General features: G+C 39.5%; 1 protein-coding gene across 2 annotated transcripts in view; it reads right to left on the bottom strand.

Moving 5' to 3' along the window:
* Window positions 1-758: 758 nt before the first annotated feature.
* The window catches only part of SPMIP4 (sperm microtubule inner protein 4), a 44,812-nt gene continuing 19,405 nt past the window's right edge, over window positions 759-26,165 (bottom strand). The window contains exons 4-11 of one of the 2 annotated variants that reach the window (XM_054559366.1): window positions 24,654-24,725; window positions 21,945-21,974; window positions 18,444-18,625; window positions 15,014-15,102; window positions 6,153-6,327; window positions 5,756-5,847; window positions 5,453-5,545; window positions 759-1,816 (exon numbers count right to left, since the gene is read on the bottom strand). In XM_054559366.1, coding sequence (XP_054415341.1) covers window positions 995-1,816; window positions 5,453-5,545; window positions 5,756-5,847; window positions 6,153-6,327; window positions 15,014-15,102; window positions 18,444-18,625; window positions 21,945-21,974; window positions 24,654-24,725 — 1,555 coding nt within the window. In that variant the 3' untranslated portion in view covers window positions 759-994. The remainder of the gene's footprint in view (window positions 1,817-5,452; window positions 5,546-5,755; window positions 5,848-6,152; window positions 6,328-15,013; window positions 15,103-18,443; window positions 18,626-21,944; window positions 21,975-24,653; window positions 24,726-26,165) is intronic. The other variant, XM_009242938.3, reaches the window with a different exon arrangement.

The raw sequence follows: 26,165 nt of genomic DNA, 5'->3' as shown, positions 1-26,165 counted from the left end.
TAGTTTTAAGGAGGTTACAACCAAACGACATGTTGGTCATGAAATTAAAATAAATATTCACAAAATACTTCAAGAAATTCCTCTTGAACTTCCACGATAGACTATGTTTAAAACCTACCTCTTGGCACATTAAATGAATTGACTTGCATATGGGAGTTAGCCAAACTCTTAGAGAACACACTCCAGAAATGAAGATTTGGGGCTCTGTAATAACTGACACCAAGCCATCCTTTCTTGCTATAATTAGAACTCACCAGTTGCTAATTAAGGCCATTGCTAGATCTTCAGTAAAATAATTTTATCTGCTTAAAAGAAATAGTTATGTTTCTCAGTCAGAAGGTTAAGAGTAAGCAAACAATTCAATTTGTAATGTGTACATGCAGAGAGTTTTGGGTTTAATTTTTTTCGCTGACTTATTTTCTTTACATGTTTACATAAAGGAACAGAGTCCACATACTTTTAAGACAATATAGTTTGTAGAGGTGTCCATCCCTCAGTTAACTGGGTGTTTGGGTTTTGTCTTTTCTACCTAATGCTACTATGTACAAAAATTTACATAAAGGGACAGTGTTCTCATTTTTATTGAGATACTATAATTTGTGTAGTCATTCATTAATTATTGATCATTTGAGTTCTTTCCAGCTTTTCAATTTTTTTTGGTGAAACAATGATGTAAACTTTGTTGTACACATTTCTTTTTGTGATTTTGGAAAATTTCCTTGTAGTATAATCTGAAGATGAGAGATTAAAGACTATAATTTTTTCTAGTTCTAATATTTTATTGCCAAATTGTTAAACTTTTCAAGAAGTCAGAACATCACCTTTTCTGGGTTCCTCCAACCAGATACTAACTTAAATTCCTGAAAATGTAAACCTCATTAACAAGGCCCTTGTGGTTTAATCTAGAGAACAGAATCCAGCAATACGAAGGAAATTCTGTTATATTTTTTAGCTTCTTGCAAGAGGCTGGGTTTTGAAGGGAACAATGAGTATCTCAATTATAGAAATAATAGGAATTATGGCCATAGAATTGGTGCTTCATCCCCAAATGCTCATTATCCCTAAGGTCTTTATGGTCTTCTAGAATTGATTTATGGAAACGCTTTTGTGCACCAGTTTTTGAAAAAGAGTTCTTAAGCTCCAGCAGGTTGGTCTGAGGCTTGGTCACTCCAGCTCTAGGAATCCAACCAAGAATAGGTCTTGTTTCTTCATTGTTTTCCATATTCAAGAACAACTCTTCTTCTGGCTTACTTAAAAAATGTTCTAAAGTGAAAGCTTCTGTGTCTTGTTTATTTTGTAAAACACTAGGTTTACTAAGGCTAACAGGGTTTGGACACATATTATACTGATCATGTAGGGGAGATTTAAGATTTTCGTAGTGAATCCAATGGTTTGGTTTACAGTAAGGTGTGGGTTGGGTTTTTAGTGACTGCTGTCTCCAGTATAAATCTTCTGTCTTTTTAGTATCTGTGATTTTTGGAAATGGCTTTATGTCATAAATGCTAGTCAGGTCTTTTGTTGGGTAACAAGATGGGAGTTCATAGGTAGACAGCAAGCTCTGTTCTTCTATGATCTTCTCTTCAATATCCTGGTTTTTATGGGTCACACCGGCTGGTGTGTTATCACTAAGTGCCATCATTTCTTTAGAACTGGGTACAAAGGTATGAAAATTACACAAAACTCTAGGAGTACAATCTGTACAGGAACGTGGTCTTTGCTGGACTATAGCCTCCAGAGAACGCCGGTTCTGAATTAATCGGGCAATTCGTCCTTCCAACGGTCTGGGAGGTTTGAAGACAGGATGGAATTTTTCTTGCTGTAGTGGTGGGATAAAAAGGAGAAAAAATTAATCAGGGATATTGCCACAAATGGTAGGTCAAAAGTCATACCCATTTTCATTGTCTGAGTACACGAGATGGGTGTAGGAGTGTACATTGCAACGCTCTTTGATACTAATTTAAAGACTTCGAAATTTGGGTCCAAATACATTTTCCTCCTTTACTGGTTTTAGAGAGTATGAAAGGGGCATGTTTTTTATTTGGCTATACAGAACTCTTTGTGTGTGGGAACTCTGCTTTTAAACTTCAAAGATATAAAGCAATCACTCGAATAAAACTTCTGTCCATCACTAACAGATGGCATTAGCAGTGTGTGCAGTTATTTAATCTCAGCCAAAGTCTTCTTTATTAGGCCTTAGCAAGTGCCCTTAAACCTTGGCTGAATCAGAATCATCTGCAGAGCTGGCATGAAATTCCTAAGCTCCTAAGACCCTCCAAGACTGTGGGTCAGAAGGTCTGTAGTGGGCCCCAGGAAGCTGAATTTTCAACAAGCATTTCAGGTGATGGTGAGGCTGGAGATTTGCTATGCTTTGAGAAACATTGGTCTGAGGTGTCATGTCTGTGCTTCTTTTTAAGTTGTTTTATAAATATTATGAACTCAATTATGTCTGGTAACTGCAAAAGTAGTGAGTGTATTTAAAGTGCTATTAATAGATACATGCTGAGTGGTGGGAAGAGGACGCAGCTGACTGGGAGGGGGTATGAGGAGGAAACTTTCTGGAATGATAGTATTCTGTATCTTGATAGGGGTTTGGATTACAAAGGTGTGTTTGTTAAAACTCGATGAATGTACACTTAAGATTTGTGCAATTGCATTGAACTTTATTTCACCTTAAAAGAAAAAAAAACTGCAAACAAATATTGAACCCTGGTTGATAATATACATGCTGAATGTTTAGGAGTGAAGTATACTAATGTCTGCAATTTACTCTAAAATGCATACAAATAATATATTTTTATTATATCTGGATGATGGATGGTTAGAGGGATGGAAAGATGGATAGATTATGTGATAAAACAAGCATAGCAAAATGTTAGTGGTACAATCTAGGTGGTGAGTATATGGGTGTTAATTATAAATTTTTTTTACTTTTCTGTATGTTTCAAACATTTCATAATAATATGTTAAAGTAAAAAAACTGCCAAAGAATGTATGTATAATGATGATGGAATTGACAGCAGAGATAATACAAATGAGAGTAGTGAGAAAATAATCATTGTAGCTTGGACTTAAAAAAATGGACTTAGGAACATCCTTTTGAAAGCTAATCTGTTCATAGTCAGAGAAATTTCCATATTGAGGTAACAAATTTGTTACAGCCTTTAGCTAATCAAGTTTGAGTAAATACTGTGGTGAAAAAACTTCAGCTCTTTGACATGCTTTGTTAAATTTGTCATAAAAAAGGACAGGACTTATCATATTGTACTTTGACCATATATATTCCTGCATGCAAGAAGCAGTTTTTAGTGCTTTTATTTTACACTACTACAATAAAATATTTCATACACATCTTTATTACCATTAAAACATGTTTTCCCAGTCTGTTCTTTATGGTTTAATAAGAAACCAGCAAGATTCACTATAACTTTCTTTTAAACTTCCAATTATCTTAGGTATATTTTATCTCGTTATTCATAAATATTTAAGAGTTGATTTGCTTGCACAATGATTTTGTATATAGCATATTTGGCAAACATCCTGTATACAATGGAATATGTATTTTGTACATACCATACAGGGTCGAATCTCTGGAAATCTGGACAGTTGTTGAACACACCTGACAATATGTGTTCATATAATATTTTCTATCCTTAGAGAATGCTCATTGCAAATTCAACATAAAAATTATTAAAAACCCTTCAGTAAATGATAAAACACAGTCTATAAACCTGCTCCTGGTGTTATGATTTTATATCACCTTAGGAAATGCTGAAGCAAATGTAAAATCAGTATGTTCAGCTCAGTTTTTATTTTATTTTTTAATTTATTTTGAGACGGAGTCTCACTCTGTTGCCCAGGCTGGAGTGCAGTGGCACAATCTTTGCTCACAGCAACCTCCGCTTCCCAGATTCAAGCGATTCTTCCACCTTAGCCTCCTGAGTAGCTAGGACTACAGGCATGTGCCACCATGCCCGGCTAATTTTCGTATTTTTAGTAGAGACAGGGTTTCACCATGTTGGCCAGGCTGGTCTCCAACTCCTGACCTCAGGTGGTCCACCCGCCTCAGTCTCCCAAAGTGCTGGGATTATAGGCGTGAATCACCGCGCCCGGCCCTCAGCTTAGTTTTTTTGTTTTCTTTTTTCCCCCTGCCCAGCATGATCTTGGCTCACTGCAACCTCTGCCCCATCCCCTCCCCCCGCCGGTTCAAGGGATTCTCCTGCCTCAGCCTCCAGAGTAGCTGGGATTACAGGCGCCCGCCACCATGCCTGGCTAATTTTTGTATTTTTAGTAGAGACGGGTCTCACCATGTTGGCCAGGCTGGTCTCGAACTCCTGACCTCAGGCGATCCACCCGCCTCAGCCTCCCAAAGTGCTAGGATTACAGGCATGAGCCACCAAGCCTGACCCAGCTCAGTTTTTAAAGTGTTCAAACTGAAATAATCTTAGATGTTTTTCCATGTGTTTTTCACAATTTATATATCTTTAAAATGTTAATTTTGTTTTCAAAATTTGTAGTCGTTGAGAATAAAATTTAGGCCTCAAATAAAACAACACATATGCAAACTATTAGGTCATTTCATCTCATTTACATAATTAAACCAACAGATTATACTTTTGCTCATTAAAGGGCTTGATTATTTCTTCCAGGCCATTTCGCATAATCAATTTAAAAGTCTCTATTGACATCTGCAGAGAATGTATTGGCTTTTCATTGTAATTCAGCCAGCTCTCAATTATTATGAATACCAGGAGGAAGCCTTTATTTCTTCAAAAGCAATGGTAATGTACAAGATATATAAATATGCAAAGGGCTGGGCACAGTAGCTCACGCCTGTAATCCCAGCACTTTGGGAGGCCGAGGCGGGTGAATCACAAGGTCAGGAGATTGAGACCATCCTGGTCAACATGGTGAAACCCCGTCTCTACTACAAATACAAAAATTAGCTGGGTGTGGTGGTGCGTGCCTGTAATCCCAGCTATTCTGGAGGCTGAGGCATGAGAATCGCTTGAACCCAGGAGGCGGAGGTTGCAGTGAGCTGAGATCGTGCCACTGTACTCCAGCTTGGTAACAGGGTGAGCCTCTGTCTCAAGAAAAAAAAAAAAAAAAAAAAAGCAAAGATCTACGGAATTTACTAGGAATCTCATTAAATTACTAGTTAAATTCTTTTGTAAACCGCTTCTTTTGTAAGTTATTTCAGCAACAGTAGCATAGTAGAAAATCTGTTAAAAAAAAAAAACCACTCTGAAGAAGAAAAGAAATCTCTTTTTTTTTGAGACGTAGTCTTGCTCTGTCGTCTAGGCTGGAGTGCAGTGGCACGATCTCAGCTCACTGCAACCTCTGCCTCCCAGGTTCAAGCGATTCTTCTGCCTCAGCCTCCTGAGTAGCTGGGAGTAGAGGCGAGTGCCACCACGCCTGGCTAATTTTTGTATTTTTAGTAGAGACAGAGTTTCACCATATTGGCCAGGCTGGTCTCGAACTCCTGACCTCGTGATCTGTCCGCCTCGGCCTCCCAAAGTGCTGGGATTACAGGTGTGAGGCACCGCGCCTGGCCCAAGAAAAGAAATCTTGCTTGTTTTCCCAAACAGCAGACAAAGTATTCAAACCAGTTCAAATCAACTCAGAATTCACTTCTAAAATGAGTAAACATTTCCATTTGCTAACTTGGTTGCAAAACCCAAGACACAAAAAGTGGCAAAGCAAGAAGGAGCCCAGCACTCTCCCCCCAAATAACTGAGAGTTGACTGCAATTACTTACAGGCTCTGGGTCAAATCCTATCTTTCCTGTTAACTCTGCTACCATCTTTTCATGGTAATCATCCAGTTCAAGGGGGTCCATGGGCCCCAGACCTTAATGGAAACATCATCTTATTATTTTGTTAGAGTAAACGAAGAACGGCAGTTATATTACCCTTTATGGGAAAACTTACCCATTCCCTTTGTAATATAATTAGAACCAATAAAATGAAAACCAACCCTACCTCCCAGCTACCTATGAAGAGAAATTTACCACCCACCTTAATTCTTATTACTTAGGATTTAAATACTTAGATTGAGAAAAAGGCAAAAATATGAGAAGTTGAAAGCTTGTCGTAGCATTTGTTAAATATTCCAATTTTGTTCTAATTTTTACTTGTATGAAAGTGAACTCATACCTGTAAAATCATGAGTGTACGAAGTGAGCCAGTGGGACCTCTCAAGATTTCTTTGTATGTTGGCTTCTTTGGCAGAGCAAATAGGGTCCCATGAATTTAAAGAAGTGTTAGGAGCGAAGGTTTTAGGAGGTTTTGGGTAGAATATTGGCTTATTTTTCTCAACACCTCTGGGAAACTAAAATATGAACATAAAGATTACTGCTGTTAATATCATCTAGTAGAATAAGAGCTGATTCATCATCTCAGCAGGAAAGAGGCAAAGGAAATTCCAGGCTGACGTCAGATACTGTTTTTTTTTGTCATTAGTTACTAGTTAATTACTAATTGCTATAATTGGAAACATATATAGAGTTAAACACAATATTCTATCAAATAAATGGTAAGGTCTTTTCTAAAAGTCTTTTGCCTTAGCAGGGACTTTGATAATGTGTATTGGAGAAATATCCCTGAATACTCTACCTCCAGTGAAATTTTATTAGCAATACAAAGGGCTCTGAGGTGGTCTTTTGGCTAAGTTTAGCTAAAATTGTGTGCCTTCTACTTTTCCTTCCATGCCTGAAATGAAACCATTTGATGTCCTTTATGAATTTCCAACGAAGTTTAAATCACTCAAATTCAAATAAAATTTTCATTCTTCAGATGTAACTATAGAGTTTTATTTTATATTTTCAAAAGAGCTATGCATGTAAACATGAGTGAATAAGAGAGTTTCATTGCAGTCTTTTTGGTTACTTAGAAATTCACCTTTTCTCAGTATCTCTCTTATGATACTTAGTATTTACTAAGCACCTATATATGTGCACAGTAGTGGCTGGAAACGAGCATGGATCCGAAACAAATCTTGCCATCCAGGAACATATTGGCTAGTAGGGGAGATAAAGCATGAAACACAACTGACAAAAAGATTTTAAAAAGTAATCCTTTGTCATAAAAGAAGTAAAGACACTTTTTTTTTTTCTTTTTTCTTTTTCCAGAGACAGGGTCTCACCCTGCCACCCAGGCTGGAGTGCAGTGGTACAATCATAGCTCACTGAAACCTCCAACCCTTGGGCTCAGGTGATCCTCTGGCCTCAGCCTCCTGAACAACCTGGACTACAGGCCTGTACCACCACTCACGGCTTTTTCTTTAAAAAATACTTTTTGTAGAGACAGGGTCTCATCATGTTGCCCAGGCTGATCTCAAACTCCTGACCTCAAGAGATCCTCCTACTTCAGCCTATCAAGCATTAGGATTATAGACATGAGCTACCATGCTCGACCATGAGACACAATTATTTGAAAGTTCAAAGAAGAGAGAGATTGAATTCACCTGAATGGGGAAGTGGAGCTGGGAAACAGGGAGGGAGGGTGGAGACAAGAGGCCATGTCATGTTATATGCAGAAACTGGGCCTTAATGATGTGCAGAGATGTGGAGGCCAAAGGAACAGCAGGAGCAGAGGTATGGATAGTGGTAGCAAGTGTGGAACTAGCATTTCTTCAACATTAGGCTGCTGGGTGCCCTCACAGCCAGGCCCACCCTTAACACTTGAGGGCCTGGGATGAAAGTACAAATGGAAGTCTGTATTCCATTTGACTAAATAGTTACATTTATAAATCAAGTAAATAAATGTTAAATAAAATATGTTCCTTTCCCCTGCTTTGACAAAATATCTCTGGAACAACCCGGAAGACCAGGTTTAAATTTGGACTTCTTGGACTACTTCGAGTTCTGCACTGGGACAGGGTGGTTCGGGAAGAGCCAGCCGCTGGCCCCTGGCCTCAGCACCCTGACTGCTTTCTTCTTTACCCGCCCCATTTACCCACCACCCCACTTCTAGCAAACAGGCATGCAGTCATGTTTTGGTCACTCCTTTGGCCATGAGGTATATACCAGCTTGGCAGCACTGCCAACCCTTGGGAAGATGGACTTGAGGAAGAGACCCCAAGAAGGGCCTAGGATTGGGTTCAAAGCCATTTGGTCAGGGAATTCTGTGGTTCAAGATCATGGTTAGGGGAGGGAGACAGAGGAGCATGGGCTCCAGGTGAACATATCCTCTTGCTCCACAGAAAGGGCCACAGCCAGAGGAAGGCCAGAACTGGCCCTCTAAAGTGTGGGGTCTTCTAAAGTTCCTGGGCCTAAGGGTTATGCTATTCATAGCAACCCTGTGAGATTAGAGTGATCCCATTTTACATATACAGTAATCATGGTAAAAGGCACTGCTACCCCTATAAACCTTTAACAAATATGTGGCTTACTTATTCAGGGATAAAGAAAGCCCCCTTTGAGCTCCTTATCTTTTTCATTATTTGCAGAGCCAGCTTACTTGGAAATAAGAAGGACTGTTTTTTTTTTTTTTTTTGAGGTAGAGTCTTGCTCTTGCTCTTGTCCCCCAGGCTGGAGTGCAGTGGTGTGATCTCGGCTCACTACAACCTCTGCCTCCCAGGTTCAAGTGATTCCCCTGCCTCAGCCTCCCAAGTAGCTAGGACTACAGATGTGCGCCACCATGCCCGGCTAATTTTTGTATTTTTAGTAGAGACCGGGTTTCACCATGGTTGGCCAGGCTGGTCTCGAACTCCTGACCTCAGGTGATTTGCCTGCCTCGGCCTCCCAAAATGCTGGGATTACAGGCATGAGCCACCATGCCCAGCCAAGAAGGACTTTTAAAAAAATATTGTTCTACGGGGCTGGATTAATCTTGTGTCTTACACTGGTTGAACTAACAACAGAGACCTACTGAAACACATTCAAGGGCACGGGAAAGGAAATAAGCAATGTGAAATTTTATTGTAGCCTGTGATGTCTTGAGAAGGGGCTAAAGAGGCAGGAAACATTTGAGAGGGGAACTGGCCAGTTTTCAGTATGTTAAAGGGATGTTACTCTGAGAGGACAGTGAGAGAGGGGTGGTGGAAATCATTCACTCCAAAGGTATTCATTGGCTCAATACACTAAACTCAGGGTACAGTTTGTATCTGATATGGAAGATAAGCCCACAGCAGAAAGGAATTCCAGTTCCTGAGATGTTAGTTTCTAGACAGACACTCCAGTCTACAAAGAAGTGACATTAGTTGTTTTGAATTTGGAATATATTCTCAGAGGAATAGTACTATATAAATGGTGGTTACATTCCCAGCATAGCTCATATAAGATACGTAACTCATAACCTATTTAATAAACATTTACTGAATACCTATTGCATGCAAAACCATGTACAAGGTTCTGAGAGTTCTGTGCTAGGCAGCAAAACTCCATAAATTGTCACTAAAATAACATGGTTGTAATATATTAAATGAAACAAAAAAAGCAAATACAGTTTTTTTTTGTTTTATTTTAGTCTTGAATGATGGGGCTTAACCAGGTTAAATAGGGGAGGTTAAAAGGTTTACTGTGGAGACCACATTGCCATTTGCAGAGATGTTAGCATTTGGGAATACTGGTTCTTTATTAGATATTTTAATTAATTCTATTAGCACCATTTTTACACTAACAGGTTATGGTAAGGCACTTCGTTCATTTACATCTGGAATGAAGACAGAGAGAGAGAGAGAGACGGAGCGAGGGAGCAAATGAGAGACTGGCAGAGAGAATTATTTTTGGCATCTAGTCAGGGCTTAGGAAAGAGAGAAGGCTGAAGGGAGAAGAGGACACCTGGTTGGATAACAGCACTGCCTGAGATGGAATGGTGGGAACATTGTGGGTGTGAGACAGAAGATGAGGAGAGAGACAGACAGTTTGTTTCCCATTCTGGGCACCTTGTCTGTCAATGGGCCTGAGCAGGTGGGAGGGGGCACAGGGTGCTGGCAGCCACGGAGAGGTGCACTGTGGACGTCCAGTTATTTGGTAAGATGACTCCTTTCTAAAGGAGGTCCTGCATGATCACCAAATTCATTACGGCCACTTAAGGATGAGTGTGGAGTATGGGTGGTATGTTGGAGAGAGAACTGTCCCTGGAATGAGGAAAGTATCTCTAGGATGGGAATGGGTATTTTAGATTGGAAAGATGGCAGGTGGATCAAGAAGAAAAACTGCTCCCTTTTGAAGGGGTGATATCGGTGAGCTCTCTTTCAAAGGGAAGCCAAGGGTCTGTCCAAATATTTAGGTTTGCAGAAAGCTGGGTTTTAATGAACACTGTGTTATTCTCAGTGAGGCTTTGAAAATGGTTTTGTTAAAAACATTTCAAAAAGTCCAAGGTAAGGAGGTTTATGGCACTTGACCTTTGTGATTATATATCATCTTATCAAAAAATGATTACAAGGTAGATTTCATCCTAGAGACTATTCTCATATCCTAAAAGCTAAGGCTAGACATTCAAGTTCTTGAGAAATAGGACAAAAGTCTTCACTTGAGTAAGCAATGAAACAAACAGCCCAGAAGAGTCAAGTATTAAAACCTATGTATGGGCCGCACACAGTGGCTCACACCTGTAATCCCAGCACTTTGGGAGGCTGAGGAGGGAGGATCACTTGAGGCCAGGAGTTTGAGACCAGCCCGGACAACATGGTGAACCCGTCTCTACTAAAAATACAAAAAGTAGCTGGGTATAGTGGCACACATCTGTGGGCTCAGCTACTCTGGAGACTGAGGCAGGAGAATTGCTTGAACCCAGAAGGCAGAGGCTGCAGTGAGCCGAGATCGTGCCACTGCACTTCAGCCTGGGTGACAGAGCAAGACTCCATCTCAAAATAAAAATAAAACCTATTTATGTTTGCCAATTGGAAAAGGAAAAGGAATGTTGATTGGTTTGGTAATGGATGGAAACGGTCAGTGAGAAGAGATCTCAGCGGGAAGAGAAGGGTAGCAAGAGAGTCCCCGAATAGAGTGATAAGTACAATGATCACTAATGACTCTGGTGGGGAAAACTGGGCCAGTCCAAAGAGGCAAAGCTAGGGCAGCTCTGGGGTCTGGGTGGGAAAGGGGCCTCTGATCTCAGTAGCTGCTGAAGGCACAGCTGCTGCATCCACATGCAATGTGAAAGGAGGAGGGAAAAACGACATTTAACACACTGTTAACATGAAGCCCTGGGACTTAATTTTTAAAAGGTTAACGTTCTTATGTGGAATAGTCTCCTTTCCAAGGTTATCATTTCTTTGTTGCTAGGTCAACAAAGTTTTATAACCATTGGAATAATAATACTGATAGCAGCTAATATTTATTATGAACTAATATTTATTATGTACCAATATCGTGGAAGCTAGGTATTGAAGGATTAAGTATGTTACCCAGGTCACAGAACTGGTAAGTTTTAGAGCCATATGTTATACATATTTTCTTATTGGCTTGGATGGAAAGTACTAACATATGGTTCCCGGAGTTTTCTGTTTTGCAGCGAAGTGACACATTTTTGGACCTGCTTATCAAGTTAGTAGTGTCCCTTCTCCTTCCCTGGGTAGAGCAGAAGGAGAGAGAAGACTATTATCCCAGAAATGCAAGTTACAAGTCCTTGAAAAACAAGGCATTCTTGCTATGAGTCCCATTCTCAGAGAATGGTTTAATTGGTGTGGGGTGCAGCCTGCACCCCTGGCGATTCTAATGTGCAGCCGAGGTTGAGGACCACTGCTCTGGCAACAGGAAAGGTAAATACCATAAAAAAAATCCTCCTGAGCCTGGTGTGGTGCTGCACAGCTGTAGTCCCAGATACTTAGGAGGCTGAAGCAGGAGGATGCAGAAGGCCAGAAGTTTGAGGATACGGTGTGCCATGATTGCACCTGTGAACAGCCACTGCACTCCAGCCTGGTGTTAAATAATTAATAGACCTGAGAAAGGCAGCATGAGACAGAATCTGTCTCTTTTTTTTTGAGACAGAGTCTCACTCTCATCCAGGCTGGAGTGCAGTGGTGCCATCTCGGTTCACTGCAGCCTCTGCCTCCCGAGTTCATGTGATTCTCCTGCCTCGGCCTCCTGAGCAGCTGAGGTTACAGGCATGCCCCACCATGCCCAGCTAATTTTTGTATTTTTAGTAGAGACAGGGTTTCACCATGTTGGTCAGGCTGGTCTCAAGCTCCTGACCTCAAGTTATCCACCTGCCTTGGCCTCCCAAAGTGCCTCCCAAAGGGATTACAGGCATGAGCCACTGCATCTGGCCATCTCTTTTTCTTTTGTTTCTCATTTTTATTTATATATTTTAGAATTTAAAGCATTTAATTAAACAAAAACCAACTCATATATTGGGCAGTCGCCAAACCAAAATAGGTTCAGAGACTCTGCCACCGCCAGGTGGTGGAAGAAGGTTTATGGACAGAAAAAGGAAAGTGACCTATAGAAAACAGAAGTGAGACACAGAAACAGCCAGATTGGTTACAGTTTAATGTTTGTCTTATTTGAACACGGTTTGAACAGTTGGCTGCCTTTGATTGGCCAAAACTAGGTGATTGGCACAAGAGTAGGTTACAGTCTGTTTATGCATCCAGTTAGGCTGCAGTTCATTCTGTATGGAGAAATCTTCAGGCCAAACTTAAAAGACATGAGGAGGCAGCTGTAGGCTATACTTAACAATTCCCCCTTTCTGGTTAGTGGGCAACATAATGAGACCTTGTCTCTTAAAAAGAAAAAATCCTTTAACAGGAATAGAACATTGTAGATAAAGAACATTGTAAATTACCTCCCCCAATTAAATGATGAAAGGCAGGAAAAATAGGAAGGACAAGTATAGGGTATTATCCTAGAGCTTAGAGAAAAAAAAAAAAGGTGAGTCATGAGTTACTCCCATGAAGCTCAGTATCTATTTTAATTTTACTTCTTTGTCCGGGGAAATGCAAAACTTGATTAGAGTTAGGGATGAGCCAGAAGAAAATGTGAAAGGTTGAAAATTAAGAGCAGTTAATAAAGATTAAGAAAGTGGGATTAATCATCAGAAATAAGAAATAAATAAATGAATCAGCCAAAAATATTTATGTACAACGCACTGTGGGGATATACAAATAACATATTCTGTTCTCAAATAACTCATAATTTAGTTGATGAAATATGAAATACGTGAAAAGTTGCTGGTTATAGTATGTGTGGCAGAAGTCAGAAGAGGGAGGTATCATTTCTGCTGGAGTAATAATAATGCCTTATAAATTATAGTATTTTCTAGTTTTGAATCTTTCATATGATCCTCATATCTTGTGAAATTTACAGGACAGATTTTAGTGAAATTACCCAGATATGAATTAAAGCTCAGAAAAGGGAAATAATCTGCCTAGTATCGCTTACACAGCAAATGGCAACAGAGGAGTGACCAGCAAGCACACAGGTCTCCTGACCTGGTTCTCTTTGCTACATAACAGAAACAAGGAGGGTTAAGCTGAGCCTTGAATTAGCAAGTGTTGGGTAGAGAGGCCTTGGGAGGAGGGCATTCCAGGAAGGGAAATGGCATGAACCTGTTTGGGAACCAGCGGGTGGGGCCAGGCTGCAGGCTGGAGGTAAGGGTAGATCCTGAGGGGTCTCTGCACCTCAGTTAAAGCATCGGGATTTACACTCAGGCAGAGGGGAGCTATTCAGGATGGCTGCTAAGGAATGTGACATGAGGAAAACAGGATTTTAATGACTAGGAAGAAACTTAGCTACAGATCTGGAGCCTTTGGCTATAAGAACATGTAATGATAGGATGGGTTCTAGAATAACTTCTCATATTTCTGGGTTGTTTAGATATAGATTTTGCTTAAAAACTGAAAGAGATCCAGTAAAACAGACGCTTCGTTAGGAATTCTTTTTGACATTTAACTTTAAAAAAAACAAACGAGAAATGACTTACTTTATAGATGACTCTGTGACATAGCGGTGACCACATGCTGGGCCTGTCATAATGGTTTGCCAAGTAAAATTCAAATGTTTTCAACCTCCCAAAATTATCACTTGCCTATCTCATGGATTGCTGGATGCCAAGAGATAATACGTGGAGAACACTTGGCACTGCTTCTCACCAACCATGTTAGCTATTATTATTTTCAAACGTCTAGATATTTTCCCTCTTGATTTATAATTTTCTTTTTATCCATGTGGAGTTATGGGTCAGAGACTAGAACTTCACAAACCTGATTTCTGTGATAATGACATAGTCACAAATTCTGAGTCACAGTTTCCTTATCTATAAAATGGAAATGATGATGCTAACCTTAGGAGGTTATTGAAAGGGTTAAATGATGTATTTAGAGTGGTTAGGTGTGTAGCAATTTCTCAATAAATGGTGGCTATTGTTTTATTTCATTTTAGACTTGACACCAATATGATAATAATGGCTGGAACAATAATAGCTTGCAAATCTTTCTGGAAATCTCCCATTTACTCTCTGCATACTTGGAGTGACTGGATGCATTGTAAGTTGTAAGAATAGGGTTGGAGGAACACAGTGTGAGAAATGCAGCCCTCCTCCACCATCTTCCTGGGGAAAATCTTTTTTTTTTGGTAACTGTGGAATGTTCCATAACTACCAATAGTACATGAAATCAGCTAAGAAAACTGAAAAATGTAAATCATAGTCAAAATCTCAAATTTTACATTCAGATAGAAAATGAAAATAATCTTTTAGTTTTTTTTTTTTTTTTTTTGAAACAGAGTTCACTCTGTTGCTCAGGCTGGAGTGCAGTGGCATGATCTTGGCTCACTGCAAACTTCACCTCCCAGGTTCAAGCGATTCTCGTGCCTCAGCCTCCCGAGTAGCTAGGACTACAGGCATGCACCACCATGCCCGGCTAATTTTTGTATTTTCTAGTAGAGACAAGGTTTCACCATGTTGGTCAGGCTGGTCTCAAACTCCTGACCTCAAGCAATCTGCCCACCTTGGCTTCCCTAAGTGCTGGGATTACGGGCGTGTGCCACCATGTCAAGCCTAGATTTTTATAAATGTATTGACTAAAAATATTTGTTACTTTCTTTTAAACACACATTTAAAAAGATACTTACATCGTAATATACACCCTGACCTGGCCAAGTCAGTGCTTTCTTCTTTGAATCCATGGGAATATCAATCAGTTCATATCTATAAGGATTACCTGAAAATTTCAGGAAAAGCCATAAATAAGAACAGTCTTTTAAGGGATTAATAGGTACAATAAATATAAATGAGATAATACAAGGTAGAGATGGATGTTGGTGTACATTTTACCTATGTAGTTACAGCTTTAGAGAGATTCAGCTTGCTCTTGAATTCTTTTTATTTTTTATTTTTTTTAAGATAGCGTCTTGCTATGTTTCCCAAGCTGGATTCGAACCCTTGGGCTCAAATGATCTTTCTACCTCAGCCTCCTGAGTAGCTGGGACTACAGGGCAGGGCAGGCCACCACACTTGGCTTGTTGCTCTTGAATTCTTGAGCATGTACAGGAGCAGCATGTGGGCCACACAGAGTGCAAATGAGTCTTTAACCCTAGTGCTCTCAGTAGTAATAGGAGTCACTAGTACTTCACCTTTCTTCTTAATGAGAGAGATCTTAGGTAAATAATAAGTGTTCCTGGATCCTCTTTCTGGTCTTTTTTCCTGGCCTCTGGGGGCTCAACAAATACATTTCTATATTATCTGTTTCGGCTTTTCTCTGCCTAAATATCAAGTTTTCTGAAACTGAGTTAGTACTTGCTTACCAAAAAGGTATTGAAAGGGAACATCTTAAGCAATACAGCTTTTTAGATTTTGTTTTATATTTGATAAGCTTTACCAAACAGCATGGCTTGCTTTGCTCTCGTGATAAGTTTCAAGTTAAAGAATGTTCTGAACATCCATCTTCATATGTAATAAGAACAAGAGCTGGCGTTTACTGAACACTTACCATGTGCCAATCACTGTACTGTTTTATATATATCATCACACGCAATTTTTAACATTACTATAAGAAAGGTACTGTTATGCCAACTTTAGTGAATAAGGAAATTGAAGCAGAGAGAGAATAAGTGATTTGTCCACATCTCAAAGGTAGACTTCAAACTCAGGCAATCTGATTCTAGAGCCTGCACTCTTAACTTCCTAACTTCCTAACTTCCTTCCTTCCTTCCTTCCTCTTTCTCTCTCTCTTCCTTTTCCTCCCTCCCTCCCTTCCTTTTCTCTCTCTCTCTCTTTTTTTTTTTTTTGAGACAGAGTCTCTCTGTCCCCCAGGCTGGAGTACAGTGGCATGATCTCAGCTCACTGTAACCTCTGCCTCCTGGGTTCAAGAGATTCTCATGACTCAGCCTCCCAATTAGCTGGGACTACAGGCATGCGCCATCACGCCCAGCTAATTTTTGTATTTTTACTAGAGACAGAGTTTAGCCATATTGGCCAGGCTGGTCTCGAACTCCCGGCCTCAAGTGATCTGCCCACTTTGGCCTCCCAAAGTGCTAGGATTACACGCATGAGCCACCACACCTGGCCCATGCTTCTTAGTTCTAATAAAGAAGAATTAAAATAAGTGGAAGAGTAGAAACCTAATGCTGTACTAGTTCCTGGAAAGATTTTTTTATAAGTGTTGTTAGAGTATGCTCATCTTTTAGAAATTCCCTAATAGTGACTGAATGGTTGGAGAGAGGTAGAGGCTTGGAAGAGCAGGAAATTAAGAGGACAACTTGTTTTTTCAGTCCCTTATGTTACTGCATTGAAAACTGTTTTTATGGGCTGGCCATGGTGGCTCACGCCTGTAATCCCAGCACTTTGTGAGGCTGAGGCAGGCAGATCATTTGAGGTCAGGAGTTCGAGACCATCCTGGCCAACATGGTGAAACCCTGTCTCTACTAAAAATACAAAAACTAGGTGGGTGGGTGGATGTGGTGGCACATGCCTATAGTCCCTGCTACTTGGGAGGCTGAGGCAGGAGAATCACTTGGACCCGGGAAGCAGAGGTTCCAGAAAGTACCACTGCACTCTAGGTCTGGGCAACAGAGCAAGACTCCGTTTCAAAAAAAAAAAGTGTTGTTATGAATTCAACACATATTTCTGTGATTTCTTGCTAACTACATGTACTTCAGATAATTTCAGAAATTACTGAATTCAGGATTGAGAAAAAGAAATTTACTTTGACAATTTACGTAACAAAGCCATAAAAATTTTACTTGTTTAGGTATCATACCTATCATTTCCTTTAGAACATTGATAGTTCTTTTGCACGGCACCATCTCTCCCCACTTCTGCTATATAGCTAAGCATGGTGCTCAATACTAACAGCCAGTATACTTGATACAGCTTTCACTGCCTTTTTCCAATGCTGCCTGGTTTGAGAGGCAATGGGAAAGTTCAGCATACATATTGCTGAACTTATATGCAATACATACATATGCAAAAGTACATACATATTGCAGTCATTATATGCTAGCAGGGTAAGAGAATAACTGCTAACATTTATCTCTGTTATTTGATAAGTGGGTTCTATTATTAATATTCCCATTTTGCAGACTGGGAAGCAGAACAGAGAAGTTCAGAAACTCTCCCATGGACCACAGGTGAATAAGTGGCAGATCCAGAATTCTACTCATGCAGTCTGACTCCAGAATCCATGCTCTTACATACTCCACTATGCTAGCTTTCAAAATGTTACTGTCTGCTAATAAGACACTGAGGTTGAGGCTGATGATGGCAATATTCTGTCCTTGCATTTTGGTCCAAATATTTATGTATAGAGGAACTGCAGGATAGGACAATTCTTGAGTCTTTTCTACCTCACTCAACAAAGTTTGCCTTTGCCTACCATCTATCATTTCTGTCCCTCTCTCAAGTGTTTTCACTCTTTCTCCAGAGGTGGCCTCTCTGTTTACGCACATGTGTAGGTCTCCTCAGCAAAGACCGAGGTGTCTAGTGTGGGAGAGATTCGATGACTAGTGTACGGGATTCCTGATAAAACACATTCACAAAGACTCCAAGGTTTGCAGCTGGGAGAACGTGCTCCAGGGTGTTAAGAAGGACTGAACAAACTACTCCTATTGCTTTCTGCATCTTATTTCAATGGGGATCTTTCAATTCTATCACTGCTGCTGCACCCACGTCCAGATTCTATGATTGATCCAAACACTGTCCCTTGTGCTGATCACCTGGGCTAGGACGAAATTTTTAAAAGCTAAACCGTGAGAACAGGAAAGAAATAAAAATAGAAAATAGAAGTGGAATAAAAACCACCAATTCCACAACGTTTTGGTTTCTGATTCTAACATGGGAGGCTGTGTCGAGGGGAAAGTCTGGGAGCACCTGCAGAGAGTCTGATTTGATGGGTCCATGGTGGCGCTCCAGCTGATTGTAAAGTCGCAGCTGTGAACAAGTTTCCTGATCTATTGAGTCACACATTTGTAACTTGAGTCTTTTGTGCTCCTTGCTTTAATTTTATTATTGAAGAAATCCCAATAATAAGAATTAATACAGTTCTGATTCCAGATCATATTTTACCTCTTGTCTTCAAAACTGCTGAATCATAAGCCTTGGTTGGCACCGTGGGAGGAAAGGGCTGCTGGGCACGGGCTTTAATGCCCGTGTAGAGGTCCTCAGGTGACGTGAAGGTGGGGAACATGGCGCCGCGACAGATGTGTGTGTGGTAGGGGTGTTCAATTGGATATGGCAAGCAGATCTCTCTAAGATTTATTGAGGAAGCAAAACAAAATGAAAAGAACAGAAAGAAGTATGATTGAAAAAATTAATCACCAAATATTTATTGGGACCCTTTTTTTAATGGCAGAAACTGTTCTAATGCTGGGGGATAGGACAGTGAGTCAATGTCCCTGTGCTCATGGAATTAGCATTCTCTTGGAATGTATACCACAAACAGGACATTTTCTTAATTTTGCTAGACAAAACTAAATTTAATTTTAAAATAAATCATGCCCAATTCTTTATCAGTGAGTAAGTTTCATAACTGGTATAAAAATATAAAAATAAGTTTCACAACTGATTAAAAAATATAAAGCAGAAAATAAATGAGTTTTGTGTTTTCAGAATGGTACAGGAAGAATTTCTAGTTGCTTTTAATTACTGTGTCTTATTTTAAGAGGCTCCCAGGAATTGTTTTGGGCACTCTGCTTCAGCAAAGTGATCTCTAACCATCTTTGAATGAACTTTCAACCCAGGCCATCTGTTTCTTTAAGCAATCAATCAACAAAATATACCGCCTGTTTATATACACAGTACTGCTTCAAAATCAAAAGCCAAAAACAGCTAGCACACTGAAGGAAAAAATAAACATGTTAAAGAGACCATAGGGATATAATTTTCCTATCATTTGGAGAATTGGCAGAGGTTAAAAAAAACCATGTGGGAGCTGTCTAAACTAGAAGAAAAGCAAAATTAGGAAGTCCATGGGATAGAGAAATGTTATTCATAACAAGAAAATTAAGTAGAAAAAAGCAAGACCAAGTATTTATGTGTTGAATTCCTCCCCTCCGCCCCCATCCATATATTGAAATCCTAATCTCCAGGGCCACATATTGTAACCTTGTATGGAAATAGGGTCATTACAGATATACTTAGTTAAGACCGACTTATTCCATACTGGAGCAGGGTGGCCCCCTAACCCAAGATGCCTGGTATCCTGTTAAGAAAGGGAAAGTTGGACACAGACAAACACCTGAGGAGAATGCCATGTGAAGATAAGGCAGAGATTGGGATGATGCATCTACAAGGCAAGGAGCACCAAAGATCACCAGCAAAGCCCAGAAGCCAGGGAAGAGGCATTGGACAGAGTCTCTGTCACAGTCCTCAGAAGGAACCAACCCTGCTGACGCCTTGATCTCAGACTTCCGGCCTCCCACCTTGGAACTTGCCAGGCTACAAGCAGAAAGGTGAATCCAAGAAATATGACCTAACAAAAAGGACTCTACTTTTCAAACTGTTTATGAAGAGAATTTGAAAAGCTCAAGACAAGGGTTCTTCACTTTGTCATTTTTTAAAAAATAGAAAAACCAAAAAACCTAGACATTAATTTTAATAGCCTTTTGAATAGGTCTTTAGCTGAAACACAGTTTTTAAAATGGCAGCTTAATAATTTCTGTTAAGCTTGACAGAGGACTCCAGTGGCATGGAGGACACTGGGTGCTCAGATCTCGGCTTCTAACACCAGTCCCCAATCAAAGGAGCCAGGGTTTCTGGGAGTTATTATTACTATTATTATTTTTGAGTCAGAGTCTTGCTCTGTCACCCAGGCTGGAGTGCAATGGTGCGATCTCAGCTCACTGCAACCTCTGCCTCCAAAGTTCAAGCGATTCTCCTGCCTCAGCCTCCTGAGTAGCTGGGATTACAGGTGCTCGCCACCACGCCCGACTAATTTTTCGTATCTTTAGTAGAGATGGGGTTTCACCATGTTGGCCAGGCTGGTCTTGAACTCCTGACCTTGTGATCCGCCCGTCTTGGCCTCCCAAAGTGCTGGGATTAGAGGCGTGAGCCACTGCGCCCGGCCACTCTGGGAGCTATTATATAAGATGAGCCTGGATTATTGCAGAGTGACAGAAAGGAAATGCTAAAAGGGGAAAAAAAAAAGCCAAAACCCCACAATGATGGGGAAATGTCAAAGGAATATAGGAGTGAACTCAAAGAGCTCCTCATTGCCAATCTTAGTAACAAAAGAAAGTGGTATTGGATTGCTACTAAGTACTAAAGCACAAAATAAATTTCCATGAGTCTATACTGAGAGAAATAAGTGATTGAATAAATAAACAAATGGAGTGGAATCGATACATCTCCCATGTAGAATGCCAAATAATTTATGCAGGTACTCTGCTTTCAAGAAGGTGGAGTATAAATCCAGATGCCTTAAGTGTGGGCTGCACACAGACACACAGAGAGCTTCTTCTAGAGTGCAGTGTGGAAAGGAGGGAAGAAAGAGTGTGTGTGCAATGGGGAAACCTGCTGAGGACACCTCTGCCGGGCGGTCAGGGTTAACATCACCAGGGATAGATCATGCCGACAGCATGTACCCTTGCTACGATGCGATGAAAACAGAACTTTATCTCTGTGGTCTTCCTTCCGCAAATACATCATCCCAGTCTAACCATAAGAAAAATATCAGTCAAAGCCCAATTTGGGGGCATTCTACAAAATATCTAACCAATAATCCTAAAAACTGTCAAGGTCATTAAAACAAGGGAAGTCTGAGAAACTGTCACAGCCAAGAGGAACCTAAGGAGAGATGGTGACTGAATGTAATGCGGTACTCTGGATGGGATCCTGGGACAGAAGAAGGACATGAGGGAAAAATTGAGGAAATCTGGATAAAGCATGGATTTTGGGTCGTAGTAATGCATCAGCAATGGTTCATTAATTGTGACAAATGTGCCATATTAATGTCAGATGTTAACAATAGGGGAAGCTGCATGTGATGTATATGGGAACTCTCCACACTATCTTTTAATAATTCTATAAACCTAAAATTATATGAAAATAAAACACTTACTAAAAAAGATTTGCAGGGGATATAATAGGAGAGAAATCAAAGTAATGTTACCCTGGACTTGCACCAGCCTTTCCTTCCAACTGTTAAAACATAGTTTTCAGGCCAGGCACTGTGGCTCACGCCTGTGATCCAGTACTTTGGGAGGCCGAGGTGGGCAGATCACTTGAGCTCAGGGGTTCAAGACCAGACTGGGCAACATGGCAAGAACCCATCTCTATAAAAATTACAAAAATTAGCCAGGCATAGTGGTGCACACCTGTAGTCCCAGCTACTTGGGAGGTGAAGGTGGAAGGATCACCTGATCCCAGGGAGGTCAAGGCTGCAGTGAGCTGTGATGGCACCACCGTACTCCAGCCTGGGCGACAAAGTGAGACTCTGTCTCAAAAAAAAAAAAAAAAAAGAAAAGTTTTCATGGAAAGTCTCACTTCTTTTCACACTTCTAAGACATAGGAAATGTCCATTTTTTCTTTGATTATAACAGAGAAGGAAAATATAAGTTATTTACTTACCCTACTGTTGAATTAGGCGGCTTGGGTATCCTAGAATAAAAACAGGAAACAAGTTCTAACTTATATTAAGGGCTTTTAAAGGCTTATATTCCTACTAGAAACTTGATTAATGATGTAGGCTGGGCATGGTGGCTCACGCCTGTAATCCCAGCACTTTGGGAGGGCAAGGTGGGTGGATTGCTTGAGCTCAGGAGTTTGAGACCAGCCTGGGCCAAATACAAAATAGAAAAATACCAAAAATACCAAAAATACAAAAAAAATTAGCTAGGCATGGTGGTGCATGCCTGTAATCCCAGCTACTTGGGATTACCCAGGAGGTGGAGGTTGCTGGGTGACAGAGCAAAAATCTGTCTCAAAAAAAAAAAAAAAGAATAATAATGATATACCCCATTTTCAAACCGTAATGTTATTAAGATAATGCTCTTGATTAACTTTCTGGATCCCTGAATATTGACAAGACAGAGATATGTTGTTTCCTTATCTCAGTTGTCTGTTGATTAATTTTTCCATCCATTTATTCTAACCTCAGTCCTGCTCACCACTGTTTCTGTATTTTCCATTTGCAGTGAAGATACTAAGGATGACTACTTCTAGTGATAAGAGAGCTCTGGTGCTTTCTGACCTTTACTCTCATAATCAGGCAGTAGCCAAAGTGCTCTGAGGAAGCCTGACGTTATACAGGTGGTGCAATTTCATGGCCTAAAGTGATCCAAGTGTGGCCCAGCTGGAGAGGATATTTAAGTACCATGTGTGCTTTCTACCTTTGCTCAGGGTTGCTGATCTCTCGTGATAGTAAATGTTGCCCGATCAGCAGAGAGAGGATAGAACAAAACTGACCAAGTTCCTGGAAGCATGCCTTTTCTGAAGCAGTTCATTCCAAGGCTGTGCATTTACTAATTACTCCGAACCTAGCATGCCAAGAAATAATCCTGTAGCCCTAGAAAAAAGTCGACTAAAGACGGGTAATCGTTCATCTACATTGGATTTCAACAATTCGTTTCAGCTTATGCAAATAAAATTCTGAAAGATTTCAGACATGAGAAATGAACAGAATGTTATCAGTTTGATAGTAAAAATCAGTAAAACTGAATACACTCTTTATTTTTTTAGATGTTCCTCCATGCTAGCAGATATTCCCTAAAAGTGGCACGTAAGCCATATAAATTTATTATCCTGTAATGTATTATAAACACATGATTGCCACGAACTATAAAAGTTTATATCTTTTTAAATTTCAACTCTAAATCTGTGGGCATGAAACTAAAAAAAGCATGTTCTGTCTTCCATTGACATCACTGAGTTGGAGAGATGGTGGGGGCACAGACGACAGGGAAGTAATGAATATATGAATCCAAGGAATCTAGAGTTGTTATTAATAGGTTGGAAACTATATATAATACATTAAGCTAGCATCTAAAATTATTCTCATGTGACAAATTCCACTACAATATTGATAAGCATATGCCTAAAATTGATTTGATTCGAAATGAAAAAAAAAATTTATATTTAAAATATAAAATCTTTTTTAAAACTTCAAGATTTGAAAAGATAAAATGAAAGTAACAAATGCTGAGACACCTCTTCCTTGACCTAAATCAGTCCATTAATTTTACTGCCACCCTTCACATCTGCTTTGCGAAATTCACTAACCCCAAAGGGATAAACCGAGACAACCACAAATTTTGTCTTTTTGGCGCCATCTAGTGGCTAACTTCTATATTAAATTTTGACCTATCAACAACTAGTACTTAATAAAGAAGTGATAGTTTCATTATTTCTTCAATGCTGTTGTGTTTAATATTTATTTATTTATTTGTTTGTTTGTTTGAGATGGAGTTTTGCTCTTGTCGCCCAGACTGGAGTGCAATGGTGCGATCTAGGCTCACTGCAACCTCCGCCTCCTGGGTTCAAGTGATTCTCCTGCCTCAGCCTCCCGAGTAGCTGGGATTACAGGCATCCCATTAGCCCGCCATCACACCCGGCTAATTTTTGTATTTTTAGTAGAGATAGGGTTTCGCCATGTTGGCCAGGCTGGTCTTGAACTCCTGACCTCAGGTGATTCACCCGCCTCAGCCTCCCAAAGTGTTGGGATTACAGGCGTGAGCCACTGTGCCCAGCTGTGTTTTATTTTTATCTAAAAATGAAAATGTATGCTTTTGTAATGTACATGACAAACTACTTAAAAGTGTAATAAAATAATACACTTAAAAAGAACAACTTTAAGTGATGGGTAAATTAACAAGTATGCCTTACGTTAAAAAAGATACTTAGGAAGTGTTATTAAGAGTTATTTGTAGATGATAATAAAAAACCTCTATCCTCGTAAAATTCTGGTTGAAAATTTGTTGAGGGCCGCTATGGCATTTTCTATTGATCTTTTAATAAATGTAGCAGATTCTTAGTAGGTTGGGTAAGTAGGTCAAAGGCAGAGAAATAGACCAAGATAACCTTTAGGAATCCCTTTGAACATTAATATTCATTAGCTCCAGTTTTTTTCTTGATTTCTTTAACGCTAAAAACTATTCGTTTGTTATTTATTTGTTTTTGTTTGTTTGGTCTTGGTTTCTGGCATTAACTGTCTCTATTTTAAAAAAGGAATAATTTGTTTCTCTAAAAGTCCCCATTTGGGGCTTTAAAAATGTCTCGTATAACTCATTTCCACTTAAAAATGTTACTTGATTTTATATAAGGAAAAAAATCCAGACTTACAAAGAATCATTTCCATAGACATCACTTTTTTTGTTCTGGGTCAAATAATAAAACTGTTCAATAGGAAGCTTTCTGAAAATAAAGAAAAGATTAAATTAAACATGTTTTAAAATTAACACTGTATAATGGTGAGATAGTAAAAGACAAATAGATTAATAATATATCCATGTATATGTAGAAATTCAATATATGAAAAGGTGTCATTTTATTTTATTTATTTTATAATAAATAGAGATGAGGTCTTGCTATGTTGTTCAGACTTATCTTGAACTCCTGGGCTCAAGAGATCCTCCTGCCTTGGCCTCCCAGAGTGCTGGGATTACAGGCACAAGCTACTGAGCCTGGCCAAAGATGTCATTTTAAATCAGTGGAAAAAAGATGTATTTTTCTTTTTAAAAATTTTAAAATTATTTATTTATTTATTTATTTTTTTTGTAGAGACACAGTCTTGCTATGTTTCCCAGGCTAGTCTCAAACTCCTGGCCTCAAATGATTCTCCTGCCTCAGCCTCCCAAAGTGCTGGGATTACAGGCATGAGCCACCACGCCCAGCCAGGATGTATTTTTTAATATAGAAAAAATTCAGTATTCATTTGAAAAATAATCCATCTCTATTTACACTATTCAGAAAGATAATTTCAGATGGATTTAAAAATCTAAAGAATTTGGGGAAAAACCTATATAAAAAATTAAAAGAAAATGTATAGGAATATGCTTTTTCTTTGGTGGTAGGAAGGACCTTTAAAACAATAATTTTCTTCTAAAAGTCAAAAGCCTGAAAGAAAATTTGATCATCAAATTTAATTATAAGGCCGGGAGTGGTGGCTCACGCCTGTAATCTTAGCCCTGTGGGAGGCCGAGGTAGGCAGATCACTTGAGGCCAGGAGTTCAAGACCAGCCTGGCCAACACAGTGAAACCCCATCTCTACTAAAAATAGAAAAAATTTGCTGGCATAGTGGCGCATGCCTGTAATTCCAGCTACTCGGGAGGCTGAGGCATGAGAATTGCTTGAACCTGGGAGTCAGCGGTTGCAGTGAGCTGAGAGCATGCCACTGCACTCCAGCCTGGGCAACAGAGTGAAACTCTGTCTCAAAAAATAAAAATAAAATAAAATAAATAAAAATAAAAAAATTAAAAAACCTAAATTTAATTATCAGACAAAAACCATAAAAGTTCAAATAAAATAAAAATTAGAAGAAATGTTTGCAAATATTAATAAAGATAACACATAAAGGATTGTTTCCAGAACATAAAGAACCAACAAGAATCTATAAGTAAAATACAAACAATAAAAATGGGTGAAGAATAAACATAGAAAAGGAAATGTGAATGGCCATACCTAAAAGATAAGAAAAGTACTCAACCCAACTAGTAAGCAGAGAAATACATTCTCATAACCATGATACACTTTATACTCAATAGATGGGCAAAAACTATACATTTTGATAATATAGATGGCTGAGAGTGTGAGGAAATAAATACTTTTAGACACTATCATGACAATATAAATCA

Source organism: Pongo abelii, chromosome 6, assembly GCF_028885655.2.
Source record: "Pongo abelii isolate AG06213 chromosome 6, NHGRI_mPonAbe1-v2.0_pri, whole genome shotgun sequence".
NCBI lineage: Eukaryota > Metazoa > Chordata > Mammalia > Primates > Hominidae > Pongo > Pongo abelii.
Note: the sequence above shows the minus strand (reverse complement) of the source record. Positions and strands in the feature narration are given on the sequence as shown.